The 18,033-nt window shown below is 42.0% G+C and overlaps 1 protein-coding gene across 1 annotated transcript; it reads right to left on the bottom strand.

Moving 5' to 3' along the window:
- Positions 1 to 384: 384 nt before the first annotated feature.
- LOC102233179 (leucine-rich repeat transmembrane neuronal protein 4-like) lies at positions 385 to 6,616 on the bottom strand. The gene is made up of 2 exons (XM_014473607.2): positions 5,548 to 6,616; positions 385 to 5,123 (listed from the first exon to the last, which is right to left on the bottom strand). Exons 1-2 carry the CDS (start codon positions 5,549 to 5,551, stop codon positions 3,502 to 3,504), a joined length of 1,626 nt encoding a protein of 541 aa, XP_014329093.1. The 5' UTR covers positions 5,552 to 6,616; the 3' UTR covers positions 385 to 3,501.
- Positions 6,617 to 18,033: the final 11,417 nt, after the last annotated feature.

An 18,033-nucleotide genomic window follows, 5' to 3' on the forward strand; every position in this document is an offset into this window, starting at 1 on the left:
TTAAGCTCCTCTGGCTCTGAAAGCAGAACCTAAAAGTTTAAACCCGCTCGTTTCCAGGCTCTCCTCTCCGGAGTCCAAGGTGGAGCGTGTAATCCACTTGTGGTGGGTCGAATGAACATTTCCGTCGGGGATTTAGGAGAACCAGAGGAGCTCGCAGGAGAAAAGCAGCGAAGGTTGGCGTGTTGGAACCACGACAGCCGAAATGTGTGACGTTCAGGGAAAAAGGCACGGATTGAAAGGCATTTCTTTCTCTCCACACAGTGGCTCTTATAAGTGTGCATACCTTCTGTTAAGTTTTTTTTTTTTTTATGTAAAAAAATGATTAAAAAAAAAAAAAGACACCATGATAAATAGTTTTAAAACTATTCTCACCTTTTAATGTGACATTAGCTTTGTACACTTAATCATAAAAACGAAGCAATCTGTCAGGGCGAGGGTTTGGTACATGAAAAATTTAAAAAGCAGGAAGAACCTGGTTACATAAGAGTGAACATCCTTAAACTAACGCTTTGTTGAAGCACCTTTTTATTTCATTTCAGCTTGCAGACTGCTCTCTCAGCACCCTACATCTTCTGCCGCTAATATTTGCCCAGATGCTCTGTTATATTTAGTCCGGCGCTCTGCCTCTGCCATCCTGACTCATTAGTCTTCTTCTTTCTGGTGGAGCCATTGTTTCGTACGCGTGTTTGGGCTCGTTTTGATGGGCAAACGTGAGAGCTCTCTTCACCTTTAGCTGATTTTGAGTCAAAATGGACCCAAAACCTCCAGAACTTCTTAATCAGTATTGACAAAAAAAACCCACAATTTCATAAGAAGAAAAGTAACACCACAGCATGATGCTGCCACCATCATGCTTCATTGTGGGGAGGGTATGTTTTTTTTGGTGATGCACAGTGAAAGGTTCAAGTTTGGGTTCACCCCACCATTAGTTGTTTTACCAGAGATTTTAACCGGGCCAACATATTTTCTTCTGTCTATCAGCCATACTTAATCGCACAAATAGAAATGTTAGTTTTGACTGGAACGTTTTAACTTACTTTTGCTTTTATTGCTTTGTTTGCAGTTTAGTCATCTGCTGCGGTGTTGTGTACAGTTGGTGAATGATGTCATAGCGATATGACAAAGTATATATATAAAGTGTAAGTAAACACAGGCTTAACCAAACAGTGTCGATGTCTTCCTGATTCTGGTTCTAGCAAGTATAAAACCTCAATAAACTGTTTGGCTACTAGAAAAAAATGTATTGAATATTTCAGTCCCGACAACAAGGTTATATTAAAAGTTTTATTTCTTACATGTAAGTTGAAGAATTTGAACATAAGGTTTTGTTCTGCCGTGGTATTGTTGTACCACACATCTTAGAAAATGAAACTTCAGCTTGTCATCACGCAAGAAACCATGCTGTCTGCTATTTCAATACATGTGACCTCTGTCAAAATGTCACACCGGCCATTTCTCCTTTCCACATAACTTAAATTAGATCTCACTGGATATAGATGACCTTAAATATTTAACCTCATTTTCATTCTAGTGAACATTTCTGCTGTTTTATTGAGTTCTTGTCATTCCGCATGTTTTTTTGTTTTATTTTTCCAGGAAAATGTTCATAAGTGATTTTCAGCCACAAAGTTGACAGAGAAATGGAGGAGACTGTGTTTACATGTGGAGAGAGAACAGAACGGGAGGGAAATGGCATATGACCAGGGCAGAGACATTTATCAGAGACCTAAGATCTTATTATTTATTTATTTGTTATTTTTACAAATTACAATTAAATTTGAAAGCTATAAGAGGCTTCTAGACAACAAAACAATTAGTTTTTGTAAGTGGGGGGTAAGGCTCTACTGCAGTACAACCAGAACGCAACAGGAAGTCCTATAACTCTTCCAAGTGTTGCTGTAATCCTCTTGGCAGCCCCCCATCTCCCCCCTCCCCCTGCTGTTGTTTTATTAAATGTGTCGCTTATTTTGCAATTAATCTCCTCAGTTGTTGATGAGTTTATTCAGTGAACCATGGCATACAGACATTGCGGTGTAATTTTTGGCACCTTCAGAGATCCATTTGATCCTCTGTGACCTCTCTCTGGAAATGAGAGCTTGAGCTAACAGAGGCCAACGAGCAAACATCAGCAAAATCCTACCGGGACAGATGAACATCATCTCGATTTAATCTGATTCATAACAACATAAAGTTGACGTGCATCTTCATGCCGAGATGAAACCAAAAGGTGCGCACTAGGTGGATGGTGTGCAAACTTATGCAACCGGGCTATTGCACTTTTCTCCTTGTTATATTTTTCCTCTCTTTCTTCAGCCAAACTGATATGCATCAAATTAAAGGCTTCACCTCATGAGACGACGTTTCAACCAGAGTGTGTACACTTCTGCCACTGCTCCTGTCATGAATGGGTAAAATACAGACTTTGTTTTTCTGTCTTTGTGATTTCTTTTTCCTTTGTTTGTTTTTCTCCCATCGACCGTCAGTGTTTGTTTTAATTTGTACAGTCAAGAACACACATATTAATATATATCTTTACACAAACAATGCATAAATATGAATGACAGCAATAATAAATACAAAACTTGATATGAAAATTAACGCTGTTACTCCTCTCTCGCACACTCACTAACTCACTCACACACACACACACACACACACACAGTCATCCAAGGCCTTAACTGGACCTGACACATTTGTACATCTCAGTCCTGAGGTTAGTCTCACGAGCTTTAAATATCCCTCATTTGGGTCGATTGTGACGATACAAACGGAAAACGTACACATTTTCTTTTATCCGTTCAGACAGATCATCTCCCATGGAAGAGAAGCATCTTTAATAAGGAGAGTGGCTTCATGCAAATGATGCTCTCTTTGTGATTACCCCCCACCCCCCAACATACACACGCGCACACGCACACACACACACACCCCATACACACACTGGGTACGGCTGCTACGGCTGAGCCCGTCTGCCAACTGTGGAATAACTCAACCGGACTAATGCTATCTGTGAGAAGAAGGTGCAGAGCTGTTACTCGTCTGACCAGATGGCAACAGGACGCACTCGCACACGTACAGACTCACAGAGCGCACATGTCCTAAATGCTTTATGAGCTACATGATTGGAACCGAATGAGTAAGTAAAAACAGTGGCTTTGTAGGTTCACGAGAGTATGCTCCGACTGAGAACAAGGTCAGTCTCTCCGCAGCGCCCATTTGTACCGCAGCAGATGTCCCGTCGTGAGTTTGGGCCGTACACGGCTAATCCCACCACTCTTTCCATGTCAGTCGGGGCGATAATTAGCTCCAAATACATCTTCCCATTCAATTCATCCTTTCTGCGCACATCGTGGTGCCAAAAGCCCCAAGTATTTCCTTCAGCGCTGCAGACTATCTGCTTGCATCAGAGATAAAGCCTCCTTATCTTCCAACAGAGAAAAAATAAAAATCCATTTATCTCCGCTCGGAAACGAGACCGCGTGTCTCCTAAAGGCGGAGCACTCACACCTCGCACTCTATGGATCCTGAAATGGTGCACGTGCACGGCCTGTTTTCATTCACCAACGAGTCCAGCGCCTCCGAGTTGGAGTGGTAAGTCAGGTAGTACTCCTGCAGCTGAGAGTTCAGGTCCTGTTCCTGCTTGCGGGCCTTTTTCCTGCGCTTATGGTTGACTGAGTGCTCCTGCAGCTGCCTCATGGTGTTGGGGTAGCGCCTCCACGAGACGTAAATAACCAGCAGGATCAATGCCACTGACAGGAACAGGGCTACGCTGCCTGCAATGATTTTATGGAAAGCCATATGTTCAAACTGCAGCTCTGGGATAAATGGCGTGGAGGTCTGTGGCGAGAAAGGGGGCATAGAGCTGAGGGTGCTGGGATCCGCCATCTTTATGTGTGTCCCGGCAGGACTCAGAGGAGATGGGGTAGGTTTCTGTGGCGGCGGTGATGGACGAGTCAGGGCTGGGACTCCGGTGGCCGCCGGCCAAACCGTGACGCTCACGGCTTGGGTGGAGGTTAGAATGACCACAGTTGTGGTCGAGAATATGTTTGCAGCGTCTGCGCATATCGAGTGGTTCCTGACCACGTCCACCACCCTTTCGCCCTGCGTGGCCTTGGGGCCGCTGCAAATCATGTTGATGTCTTTGGGGTCCCTGAAAGTCCGGAGCCACCCCATGAGGGGGCAGATGCTGGGGCTGCAGTCCCAGGCATTGCCCGCCAGGCTGATTGTGGTCAGGGCGGTCCACGCCTCCACCACCTCCACGGGAACGCTGCTCAGCTTGTTAGTTTCCAGGTTAAGCGTCTGCAAGCTCGGCATGCAGCGGAAGACGTCCGGCTCCAGCGTTTGGATTTCGTTCCCGGAAAGATCCAGCTTTTGCAGTTTCGGCCAGGTCCAAGGGACCCCTTGGCTTATCGACCGGATCCGGTTCCACGCCAGGTAGAGCGCCTGGAGGTTGGTAAGGCGTGGGAAAATGTAGAAATTAATCCGGGAGAATTGATTGTGTTCCAAATGTAGCTCTCTCAGCTTGAAGAGCCCCAAAAATGTGGTGCGAGTGAGGCTGCGCAAGCGGTTGTAACCCAAGTCCAAAAACTCCAAGCTGCGGCATTCCAGAAACGTGCGAATGAGGATCTGCTTCAGCCCGTTAGATCTGAGGTGCAGATTCTGCAGCTTGCGCAGCCCGTAGAAATAGCCTGGCTGCAGAGACTGCAGCTGATTATAGGAAAGGTCCAGATTTCTCAGGTTTGGTATGGCACTGAACGTGTTGTTGTGCAGAAAGCTCAGCTTGTTGGAGCTCAGGATCAGCTCCTTCAGCCTGCGCACGCCGTGGAAGGCTAAGGCATCGATGCTGTGGATGGAGTTGTGGTCCAAGTAGAGCCAGATGAGCTGATTGAGCTGGGCGAACTGGTATGGCAGCAGAACCAGCAGGTTGTTATAGCGCAGAGACAAGCCCTGGCACCCCGTCGTGATGTTTATTGGAATGTCTTGGAAGATGCCGGACTCGCAATAAACAATCTTTCCTTCACAGCGACAACTCGCGGGGCACATCCTCTCCCCCTTGCTGAGCAGCAGCAGAGCAGCTGCCTGCAGAAGAAGACAAGATAACCTCCAGTCCAACATCACAGAACCTGTTGGGGGTAGAGTGGGGCACAGGCAATCAAAGGGATGACTCAGTTTCTGAAAATGCATGCAACAACATGGATTGAATGAGTAAAGGTAGGACTTTCATTTCCTCAGACAGTGGATATGCTCTGGGTAACAGCTTGAGGTCTGTTTTCGAGACCTGCTTCATTAAAAAATGTTCGCAGGTACTTTTACTATTTACAGATGCATATATGAAGACAAGTTAGAGATGAATGTAGTTTTGATTAAGCGAACAGGTTTATTCAAAAAACAGTTTTTCTAGCAGAAAAATACTGGCAACGAATAGAGACAGACTCATTATAGTAGAAATCTTTCAGTTGAAGCTGATCACAGCTGTCGTCCTGGCTACAAGGAGACTGAAGAGACTGAAACTGTGTCACTAAAACAGTGAAGAACTGAATGACTTACCCATTATCACTGAATAAAGGAGTAATCCTCCGGGGGAAGGAGAGGAAAAAAATGGATTAGGAGCGTTTTGTTTTTTTTTAAACTGGTCTCAGTCAGTCTGCGCAGCTGCAGGGGTCGGTCCGCATACTGAGCGCTTGCACTTGGGGAGCAGACGCAAGTTTCTCCGCAGCGGTCAGAGCCGCGCCAGGTCCTATGGGTGACGCTTCGGAAAGGGGGAGGCTGTCTCACTTGGCTCGTAGTTGGACCCGCGGCTCCACTTCAGTCCGCCGTGCTCGCAGTTACCCATTTGAGCGCCAGTGGACTGATGCACATCACCCCCTCCTCCTCCTCTCTGCGCTCTCTTTCCCTCCTGCCTCTCTTTACCTCACTCCTTTCTCGGAGGCGTAGGCGTCCTCAAGAACCTAAGCTTACAAATGATGATGGGTTTCTGCCACGGAAAATCCTGCCATTAACTAATTATTGCTAGCAGTGTTTATCAGTTTCATTGGATTGCTGCTGGTGTTTTTAGGGATGTTGAATTTAAATGTGGACCGTGCCCTTTAGTATGAAGGGTGAAATAAAACAGTTTTTCAGGGATTTTCTTCTGAATCTTAATAGATTTAGTTCATTTTTTGGATGTTTGCCAGAAGGCCAATCACAGTATTGATCTGCTGTGATTGGATTTAATTAAAGGAGCAGTACTATGTGAGATTGACTTTTTTTTCATGTTATAATATTATTCCCTCATCATAAACGTACCTGGAGTGTTGCCTTGATTCCTTAATGCATGTTAATCTACCATAGCAACCATTCAGCCGTGCAAAACGCCTGGGTTGACCTAGCTCCGCCTTGGAGGACAAAGCTCCTCTTGGAAGCTGCAGTTTCCAAGCTTCCACCTCACAGAGCAGTGCTTCCTCTTCTACTCCCCTACTCAGCTCCTTCAGACTAGCCAGCAGCAATTAGCAAACACCTGATGGAACTGTGCGTCTGGTGAGCTCATTATACGAGCTACTTCTCAGTGCGACGCTCATAGAAATATTGTGAAGTGGTTAGCAGAGGAGCGATGTTGTGACGACTTCCTGTAGGCGGAGTTTCAGAAAGAGCAAGAGGGTCTTAAAGAGACAGAGACACAATTTCAAGGCGTTAAATTACAAAGCAAAATTCATTTTAAGACATATTTGATGTATACCGCATTTTAATTTAAAAAAACTGAAGGTAACATAGTTACTTCATTGTGCCACAAAATGTGGCTGGAAAACGTGTACTACTGTCCCTTTAAAATATGTGACCCAGACTGAAAAGGGCCTCATCATTCTTCCCAGATCGCCATTTTCAACTGTACAAAATAAACACAACTGGTTGAAGCAAATGTATTTTGTAAAGAGGTATAGAATAGAATAGAAAAACCATGCACACACACACACACACACACACACTCTCTCATATGTTAGAGCAGCTTAGCGTATTTAGCTAACCTAACAGTCAAGCAAAAATCAAGAATGGACAAGAATGCAGAAATTTGTGCAAGAAACATCTGTTGACGGTAAAACAAATTATTCTTTATGTGTTTATTTAGTGTGTTGTGGTCAGTGTCAGGTGGAGGAACCAACATTTTTAGAGCATATGACATATTAGCTATTAAAATTATATCAGTTAGCACCAACATTAGCTTCTCTTTCTACATCTTAATACAACTGAGGACGCTGGTTGAATCAGCCATTACACGCTTGTCTAGCCTAGTAGAGTAAGGCTGATATGTTTATTTGTACTGTGAATGAATCAGCATAGTTAAACTCCGTCTAAGTTTAGCAACAGCTCTAATGCTAATGCTAATTCTGGTGAAACTTGGTGAAAAGTTACACCTTTCCTGGGGTTGCGGGTTATCTCTGTGTACTCCAGTCTCCCATAACAACAACATGTGTTAGCCTAGCTTATTTCAACATGTCCATTAGGAGTGGGGACATGCTTGTCTTTTCTGCCCATTGACAGGGACGTCTTCAACGATCAAAGCAGTGTTGACCCTCTCTGCGACCTTGTGAGGATCAAGCAACATAACAGTAGAGAAGCTATAAAAAAAAAGAGAGATGCTTTTAAAACCCTTTATAATCTCTGTCACACTGTTCCCTCTGTGTAAAAGTCTTTTTAGAGAAATGCCAGAGAAAGTGCTGGAGCATATGGAGCATAGAGTTGTGCTTGTTTCTATGTGCTGTGTGTGTGTGTGTGTGTGTGTGTGTGCGTGTGCGTGTGTGTGTGTGTGTGTTTCTTTTGCTCCCTGATTGCAAAAAGGGCACATTTGGCTGTTTGGAAATATTTCTGATGGCAAAAATAGATTCTCACTCCTTTGAAATTAAATGAGCACCAGTCAGCCCTTTTATTAATTTCAGACTGGCTTCAACAGTGAGAAAGCTACAAGCAGTATGTCTGGCTTTCTACTAGAACAAATAGCCTGACTAATTACCCAAATAATGTGATCTTGTTATACTTGTGCCGTTCTAAAAGGTGCAGCGCTCCAATTCCTTATTTTTGCTTTGAGTCACGCATTAAAATAGCAATAAACAAAGGTTTTAAAAGCCATTGTAATCATAATAATAAACACGCTATAATATTTTCAGCAGCAGAAGGGATAATTGCTGCTTTTAGTTTCCAAATAAAATAAATTATATCCTTCAATAAATTTCCATTTAAGATTTTTTTTGGGAAAAAAAAAACAAATATAGTGGAAACCCAGCATGCAGCTGCAAAGTTTATTATTCTGTCTCTCATTTATAATATATGCATGGGTGCACGTTAAAATTTTAATTATCTGTATTTTACTCAAATATTATTTGTTTGGTAATCTAAATTGCGTATTATTCGTCAACCGTCACTTTAAGGTTAAGGCCTTGGACTGTGTTGATCCACAGCGTTCCACTCCGTGGCTCCAGCCTCCTGGGGGGGACAAAATATAGGGCTTCATATCCAGTCTCCTTAGAACAGAAGAAGAAGAAAAGCCCTGAAAAGAAAGCATACAGTGATTTTTCAACAGAAAACCAATGCTGTTTTATGTTCTTGTTGTTCCCAAAAGCTATATGCTATATGATTCAACTGGAGGGGCGGGGGCGGAGTGGTAGTAGATCTTTTCTTACTGCATTTCACAAAACAAAACAAAACAAAAAAAAAAACACGAGCAGCACAATTTCGTTGCTTTTTTTTTTCTTTCTTCTTCTTCAACCATCATTTTCTTTATTTGCTGTGGTGCCATTCTTGGACAGAGAAAATTATTCTCACTCTTTAGTGTGAGAATAAGCTCCAGATGTCTGCAGGGAGCATTCACATTCCTGGCTGCCCCAAATAATATTTATGCCACGCGGTGCATTGGACTGGAAAGTATCAATTAGGTCCCAACGTTAAAATATTAAGTCACATTAAGTGTAATTTTTTTATTTTATTTTTTGGTTTTTTTGCATTAAAAACCTAACCCTGGGCCCTGGATCAGACCAACCATCCGACCTTGACCAAAGGTTAGCTAGATGACACAACATAGGTCGTTTGAAACCTCAGCAGTTTTTAGAGTCAACACACTGAGCAACCATAATGATGATGATGATGGTGATGATGACAGCTAAAATAGGTGGTAGCAGATTCTCAATTTACGGCTCATTTCTCCGTTACCAGTCATTCGGCACCGATAATTAACACTTGTTGCACCTATTAGAGTGGCGTCAAAGCCTAATTATGCAAACAGCCTCCGTGTGATGGAGACGAGCAGTTCGCACCTCTGTCTGTCTGTGATGCGATGCCATGAGATCATGCACTAAACAGTGTTTAAACCAATAGCCCGAATTAACAGAACGCGTCAGACTGTGCCGCCCTCGGAGTCTGCCGGCAGACAGAGACGGTTCTCATTATGATCCGTTCCATCCTCATCCTCCACACTTTGTTCACCCTGCTTCAAAACAGACTCTGGGAAACGTCATTGGACAGCTTTCCACGTCAAACAATGTGGTAACAGCGACCCCCTGTGCTCACAATGTGAAATTACTTTTTTTGTTGTTGTTTTAAATTGGTGATACCGAGCCACAACTCTGTGACCTCAGAAATGTCAAAGCTGAAAGCATCCAGCTTTGTTTTTAGCTTGAGGATTTAATCATGATGGATTTACACGGGTTTGAGGTGGAGAGAGAGAAAGAGAGAAAGAGAGAGAGGCGGGGGTTGCTCTCTGCAAAACGAAAACTTAGCGTACCGTATGTGGGGCTGCGTAATGAAAAGGTGAGTTTGCCTCTCCTGCTCCCGGAGCATCTCAGCGGGAGAGGATGCGAGATGAGCCGTTCTGTTCGTTCAGTGGCTCCCAGACGTATGTAGACGCGCCCGCCGGTAATTGAATGTCAAATAAAATCCGCTCTTCAGAAGGGGGGAGGCAGCGAGGCTCACACGTGTTTGAGGAGAATCACATGCCATTCAAACTTCTTCTCTTCAAGAGTGGGAGAGAGGAGGTGTTGCTTGAAATCGGCGCTGCGCAGGGAGGATCCGCGGTATAGTCAGTGCGCAGAGGATGGGAGGGAGTGCGTCGCGTTTACCGTCTGATCAGGCGTCAGAGCTACAAACACGTTATCAGCTGGATATCATGTTGAATGTGAAAACTGGAAACGTGACTCCTCGTGTCCGCAGGCTGTCAAAAACAGACAAAGTGATCATTTTCATGGGTGACAGCCACCATCATTTGCCGTCAAACGCAGGTGACAAGCCTCTCAGCTGATCCTATAGGAAGGCATAATGTGTGCTTACTTTAATAAAACCAACCAAACAAAAAAGGCCAACGTCTATTACTTGTTCATTTTAAACCCACTTCGGGCCTAAAATGTACACCTACCAGGCGTAACATTATGTCTACTGACAGGTGAAGTGAGTGATGCTGATTATATCTTTGCACCTGTTGGAGGACCAGATCTGCAGTGCTGCCAAAAAGTGTTTACCCATTTACAGACTTTTTCTCTTTCAGTTTTTTTTCCCTTCTCTTCACACCTAAATGTGTCGGATCATCAAACTTATATCAGGCAAAGATTATGTCAGTAAATAAAAAAGAAAAAGGAAAACCTGTAGTTTTCGGCTGTTTATAAAGCAAGAAAATGATCCAAATCAACCTCGCCCCATGTGAAAAAACAATTGCCCTTGTTGCAGTAAAACTTGCCCTCAGGTGTGCGTGATAATTGGTAATAAGCCTTTTATATCCATGTAGTTGAATCTTTTTAGCTCTATTTGCAGTGGGGTTTTTTTGGCCCACTCTTCTTTGTGGAATTGTTTAAAACTTGGCCTGGGTTTTCAGGGATGAGCATCTCGTTAAAGGTCGTTTTTTCTGCCCTCACTTTGACTAGCTAGCTCCTTGGTTTTGTTTGTTGCCTTTAGTTACTGGTGTGCTTCAGGTCGGCCACTTTCACGATTTTCTGATAGAGAGCAGAATTTATTGGCCCGCCGTCAATCACAACAAGTCATCTTGCAGCAAAGGAGCACTAAGCCGTCACACTACCACCTCCATGTTTGACTGTTGGTGTGATGTTCTTTACCGAAATGTATCACAGGATGCAAACAAAACAAACTCTGCCGGACAATGAGTTGTCCAAGTAACTATTGCGACAAACAATAATGTTCTTTTGAGCTCATTTTTATGTAATATATTGTTAGAAATTGTTCTCATCTTAACTTGTCTTTGAATTATTTTGTGTTATGTGTTCATGTTTTCTAATTTACTTTGAAAGGCACAGCTGCAAGTTCTGTGTCCTGTCACTTTCTGTTTATGTGCATGTTGTACTGCTGTTGTCCACTGGGGGCAGTGAGAGCGAGTTCTTGTGTGTAGGCAGCACAGTTCTAACAAAACAGAAGAAGTTAAAACCTGAACGTTAGCAATAAAGCGAACACAGCTAGCTGACGAAAAGAAACATGGTTCTTTGTGAACATGAGTACTGAACAAGAAAACGCGACATATATTTATAATGACATGTATTAAAAAAAGAGGATCATTTAATGCTAGCTTTGGACAAAACGTTTGGCTCCTTCTTCCTCTTTTAATTTTACCCGGGATCGGCGAGTGACGTTCTCCGTGGGCGACGTGCAGCGACCGCGTGCTGCTAAAACGAAACAACAAAGCGTGTTGACGTCACAGATCACAGAGTTTAATTCATACAAAGCAACGCATGAATCCGTTAACAGAGCTGCAGAGATACAGAGATATACATTTTATACAGACAAGGGGAAACAGACAACACGAAACACAGAGACAGACAAAAGGGCGCCCACGTGGAGAAAAGATGGAAAAAACTCTCTGTCCGTTTGCTGACCTGGAATTTTAAACTAAAGAGGAGTTTCCCTATTTAATATATGCAAAGAAGGCATTCTGTTGTTCGACCAATCAGAGACCTGTTTCGGCCCCCCAGAGAACCCCGGAAACTCCCCTCCTTATGGCAAAGGTGTCTGGTTTTTGTCCAAGCAAAAGGGCGGACCACTCCGTGCTCATCTCCGTCTGATACGGGCAGATCCCTGACGCCAAAAAGTCTCTTGCCCCTTCGGACTGTAAATTTTATTGCTGTGGTGTCAGCGGGGGAGGAAAAAAGGGCCCTGCTTTGTCTGCTTACCGCATCTCAGACGAAACCTGTTCCAAATAAGAGTATTGTATATAACTGTTACACATGTCGTCGATTAACTGTATTAAGCACCAAAAAAATAATCATTTTTCTTAACACATGATAACACTAGTCTGGCCCATAAACTTTAACTTAGTAAAGAACACTTAAATATGGAACTGGGAGATATTTAAAATATCGAAAATATAACAACCAAAATCAGTAAATAAAATGGAGATAAAAAACTTACATGCAACCAAAACCATAATTAAAAAAGAACATTATGTCTCTGTAAATAAAAAACATTAATCACCAGAATGACAATTATGCAGCTCAGCTTAATTCACCATAGGAATTTATTCTTGTACTGTTCTGACTTTGTTCTCGTAATGTTACAGCTTTACTCTCTCAATTTCACAACTTTACTCTCAATTTGACAACTTTGTTCTAGCAACTGCACTATTTCCATTTTATTAGCGTGGCCCTAACTCTCTGTCGTAACAGACTGGATGAAATATTCTAGTCAGTCCCCAGAATATTTTCCCAAAGAAAATTAGTCATCGATGGCCGAAAGTGAGGATTTTCTAATAGCCTCTAAGAGTCAATTGTAGTCAGTGAGTGAAATTGAACTTGCCTTTTTCCCACAGGTGCTGTTCTAAACCAAACCATTAAAAAAACCCAACATTTACTGTGGTTTCCTCATTTTTCTCTTGCAGAGAAGTCAACAACCCCCTACTGCACATGTGTCAAACGTAAGGCCCGCGGGCCACATGTGGCCCGCTGCGTCATTTTATGTGCCCCCCACCGTTTTACAGCCCCATTGATTGACTTAAAATAGGTTTTGATGATGTTCCGTGATGTTTCAATCGAGGACTTTTACCGTCTCCTGCCCCCTGATTTGATGCCACAGCTTCGACTCCACGCAGCTCGTGTTTTGTCCACGTTTGGAAGCACCTATCTGTGCGAACAGATGTTTTCAATAATGAATTTAAACAAGACCAAGCACTGATAGCGCATTACTGACGAAAACCTACACGCCATTTTGTGCACAGCACAAGAACTAAAACCGGACATGGACGAACTGACCAGGGGAAAACAGTGCCAGACATCCGGCCAGAAAACATTGGTAAGCACAAACAAACTAAATTTAAATAGAATGAATGTAAAACCAAAACTCAGTATATTGGAATATGAATATAGTTTATTGATTTTGCTTGTGTTTTGTTTTGTGTTTATTACAATGAGGATGTGTGAGTTGGTGACAGGGTGAAGAGGGATCAGCTTTGTGTTCAAGGACAGGCAACATCACCTCATTGTTTTGTTCTTATGTGAAATACATGTTCGTTGTGTAATAAATAATGAAAAAGTTTTGTGAATGAAGTTGAGAGTTAATATCAAAACTTGTTTTTTATTCTTTGTCTGCTTATCTTTAAAGCAGACAAAGATTAATTTTCCCAGCGAATAAAACTGAAACATCGACAAGCTAACAAGCTAAAGAGCGAAGTTTAGCTGAGCAGATTAAAAATACTGAGCATATTTTTAAACTGCTCAGTTTAAAAATATTGTAATTTTTAAACTGAGCAGTAATTTTACATCCATGCAAACTCAAATGTAATATTTAAAACTTGAACACATAAAATCAGTTATTTAACAATATGAGGTGTTGTTTAATTTATTTTTAACATTGTATTTTCATACATTTATGCTAGGGTTGCCCAAGTCTAGTTTTCCAGACCTATCACTCTGCAACTTTAGATGTGTTCCTTCTCTAACACACCTGGATCATTGACTCATTCACAGGCCTCTGCAGAACTGAGTTGCTGCTAATGAGGGAAGTCAACTTTTTGTCTGGGGTATGTTTTAGCAGGGACGCATCTAAAAGTTGCAGTCTGGAGGACTGCACTTGGGCATTCCTGATTTATACCGTCAATGTGGCCCATTGAGGGTGGCCAATATGCTGAAGTGGCCCTTGGTGAAATTGAGTTTGACACCCCTGCTCTAGATAGATAGATAGATAGATAGATAGATAGATAGATAGATAGATAGATAGATAGATAGATAGATAGATAGATAGATAGATTATCACACATCCATATATATATATATATATATATATATATATATATATATATACACACACCCATATATATATATATATATCTCCGTACACGTACAGAGAGAGGAAGAGGTAGATATATATATAGATTGATTGATATCCATATGTAGATATCTCTCTCTATATATAGAGAGATATCTACATATAGATTTATATACATTTATAGAGACAGACAGATTGATAGATATCTATGTCTATATATATATAATTAAATTTAGATATAGGTATATATATCTTGCCCAGAAAGATAAATAATTTTCCAAATTTTTTCCAATTTGTATAGGTTTAGACTTCTAAAAGGCTTTTTGTTCCATGTTGTTTACATTTTCTTTTTCCAATTCTCCCTTTAATTAATAAATGTGGTTGTCTTATTTTCTGTTTAGAATTAGAAATTAAAATCTTACAATGAATGAACATGAGTACTGATGTTGAACGTGGGGGAAGCCGGAGCAACCGGAGTGAACCCACAGCTACACGGGGAGACGTTTCCCACCGTGCAGTCCTGGCTTTTTATTATTAAAATGTCCAATTAACAACAACAGTAGCTCTTTTTCCAATTACCGCCAATCACCCAATCCACACATGGCCCCACCCCCCTTTTAAATCTAATATACTGGAGACATAAATTGATGTCTACGCTGGATGGACGTTGCTTCTGTCTTTGAACTGGCGCAGACATGATGGAGTTAGAGCCTTTTTGATTCGCCTCCACAGAGAAATCTTTTTCATGGGGCTCTCTTCTGGTTCAGAGACGTTGTTCTGCTCAGCTGACTCTCCAGCTGCTTGAGTCTCTGATTCCTCAGGTGTTGTTTGGATTCCATCTTCATTTAATGCAACCTTTACCTGTGGAGGCGATGTTCTCTGTTTTTCTATGAGACCACTCTCCCCTTCTGTGCAAACTACAGGAACCCTACCTGTTACGTCTTCTGAGACTTTGCAAGGTTTTGTCTCTATTTGATCAGAATCTGTCTGTGGGATCTCTAGTGTTTCTAAATTTGTTCTTGGTGTCTCAGTGTTGTGGATCAAGTTTTGATCTGTCTCTATTGGGTTTACAACGGTTTCTAGTTCAGCTTTCATTGCCGTCTTTCTCTTTTTTGTACATTCTGATTTAGTCAATGGCCTTTTCTCATCTGGCTGATCCCCATTCTGTTGTATTTCAGTCACCATTTTGTCTTCAGTCGCCTGCTGTAGTTCACCAATCACTGTTTCATTTCTATGAACCTCAGTTATGATGGAGGCTGTCTGATCCCCGACGATTTCGGAAAAGAAGTTTTCTGGTATTGAAACATCATCTTGTTCAGTGTCTTCCACAGAAACTTTATCATTGCTGAGGGTCTCCAGCTCACAGGCAGCTTTCATTGGTGCCTTTCTTTTGTTCTTACACTTAGATTTCTTTGATGGTTTTTTGTCATCTTGCTGGTCCCCACTTAGTTGGGTTTCAGAGACAGTTTCTCCTTCATTGATCTGCTCTACTTTAGCAATCTCTGTTTCAATCATACGAATGTAAGTTTTAATGGAGGCTATATGATCCACAACTGTTCCTAGTATAGAAACGTCTTGTTGTTCACCGTTTTCATTATTGGGGATCTCCAGCTCACAGGCAGCTTTCATTGGTGACTCTGTCCTGTTCTTACCTGTAGATCTCTTGAATATCTTGGTCTGCTGATCCTGATGCCCATTCAGTTGTGTTTCAGAGGGCTGTTTTTTTTTTTAGCAATAAAGAGATCTGTTTGTGTCGAAATTGTTTGGTAAACAGGTTTTAATGGATAACTGGATTCCAACACATCCATCTCAGTTTGAGTGGAAGTTGTTTGACTGACTGGTTTTACTGGATAGCTGGTTTCCTGTAGATCCATCTCAGTTTGCGTTGAAGCAGATTGATAATTTGCTGTTTTCTGCTTTGGGATTTCTTGTGAATCTGTCTGAGTCTGAACAGAAACCATTGACTTCTTGCTCTGTCTGCTCTCTGAGAGTCATTTCCTCGCCAGCTCTTGCTGCTGTCTAAGTTTAGCATTTAGTTTTTTATTTGTATCGAACATCTCATCAAGCTGTTTCATTAAATATTTCTGCATTTCATTGTTTGACGGTTTCAAGTTACAACTGGTTTCCAGCACATCCATCTCAGTTTGCGTTGAAATTGTTCGACTGACTGGTTTTACTGGATAGCTGGTTTCCTGTCCATCCATCTCTGTTTGCGTTGAAGCAGATTGATAATTTACTGTTTTCCTCTTTGGGATTTCTTGTGAATCTGTCTGCATTTGAACAGAAACCACTGAATTCTTGCTCTGTCTGCTCTCTGAGAGTAGTTTCCTCACCAGCTCTTGCTGCTGTCTAAGTTTAGCACTTAGTTTTTTATTTGTATCGAACATCTCATCAAGCTGTTTCATTAAGTATTTCTGCATTTCTTTGTATCCCAATTCAGTCTGTCTACAGAAAGAGTCAGTGGGTTTTTAAACTGTCACTGGTTGCCATAGTTACTAGTTAGGTGCGGTCAGGGGACGCAAGTGAGCCAGAGCCTCACCTGTCATAATGGAAAAATATAATGATAAAATAATTTATATTGCTATTTTTACCCTGTGGTTTGTACTGTAAATTAATTATTTTTTTTATTTAGCTTAACCATTTTTTAAAATTTTTTTTATATATAATTGCTGAATTTTCGCATTTTTCTATTCAAATGCTCGGAAGCCCAGCCGGTGAGGCAGCAGCGAGGTGAGCCTCACCTGAGATTGATCAACCTCTCGCCAACTGCCAGTCTATGAGAGCAAGTTCCTCCTGTCTGTACATCGGCAATAAAATGGTTAAAAAAACATTCCATATACAGTATGAACTGCTTTTCCATATTTTAGCTTACGTATATAATGTACAGTGTTTTTTGTCCAACTGTGTGTGTAACGTGTTTCGTGTGCTGAGGAGCGATCAGAAACGGCAGAGAACAGATCCGAGGTGAGGCAGGCAGTTCTCTTGCCTCATGGCAGGGGGCGCTCATGATCCCAGACATTGTGACTCCGCAACTGCAGAGTAAGAGTAACAGCGAGCTAGCCATGGAGCTAGCCATATAGTAAAGTGCAGCGATATATTTATAGTTTTCTCCTCTTACCACAGCAATCACTTTTATTAATAAAGGCAAAATAAACATTAAGCCTAAAACCATGTTACTGCAACAGACTGAATGTTCTGCTCTTTGTGTGGGAAATATTTCAGTGTTGTTTTTTATTTTAGGGACGTTGTTGTCAGTTGCTATGGCAACGAGTCTGCGTGTAGCCTGCAGAGAGCGGGGGAGCCGAGCAAGATGGCGGCGTGAGTGGTCGTTCTTTGCAAGCTCTCCCGAGATTGTCTGGATAGGGAGCTGTTATTGCTGCTTTAACGCAGGGAAGCATTTATTCTGAGACCTTCGTTAAATATTGTGCTTAAAGCTGCTTAAAAAAAGACAATTTCAAAGAATGGCTGCAAGTGGTAAGCGCAAATCCGTCAGCACAGAAAATACACCAACTAAGATGTCCGCTAAAAGTCACACATCGACGGAAGACCGTGACTTCGCTGAAAATATCATAGCAACTTTAAAGTTGACGATAAACGAGAGAGCGGACGGTCTTCAAGCAAGCATAAATGATCTCAAAGATTCCGTGGATTATGTCCGTGCTGAAATGCAAGGATGACAGAAACCGTCAGGAGAGTTGAGAAATAAAACAAAAGGTGCTGCAAATGGAAAATAAGCTGCTCTAACTTTCACGTTATAAAAGAAAATGGGAAGAACGTGAACCTGCTAATGACTAGAAGACATCTTGACAATCAGAA

The sequence above is a fragment of the Xiphophorus maculatus genome, chromosome 12 (genome assembly GCF_002775205.1).
Source record: "Xiphophorus maculatus strain JP 163 A chromosome 12, X_maculatus-5.0-male, whole genome shotgun sequence".
Lineage (NCBI taxonomy): Eukaryota > Metazoa > Chordata > Actinopteri > Cyprinodontiformes > Poeciliidae > Xiphophorus > Xiphophorus maculatus.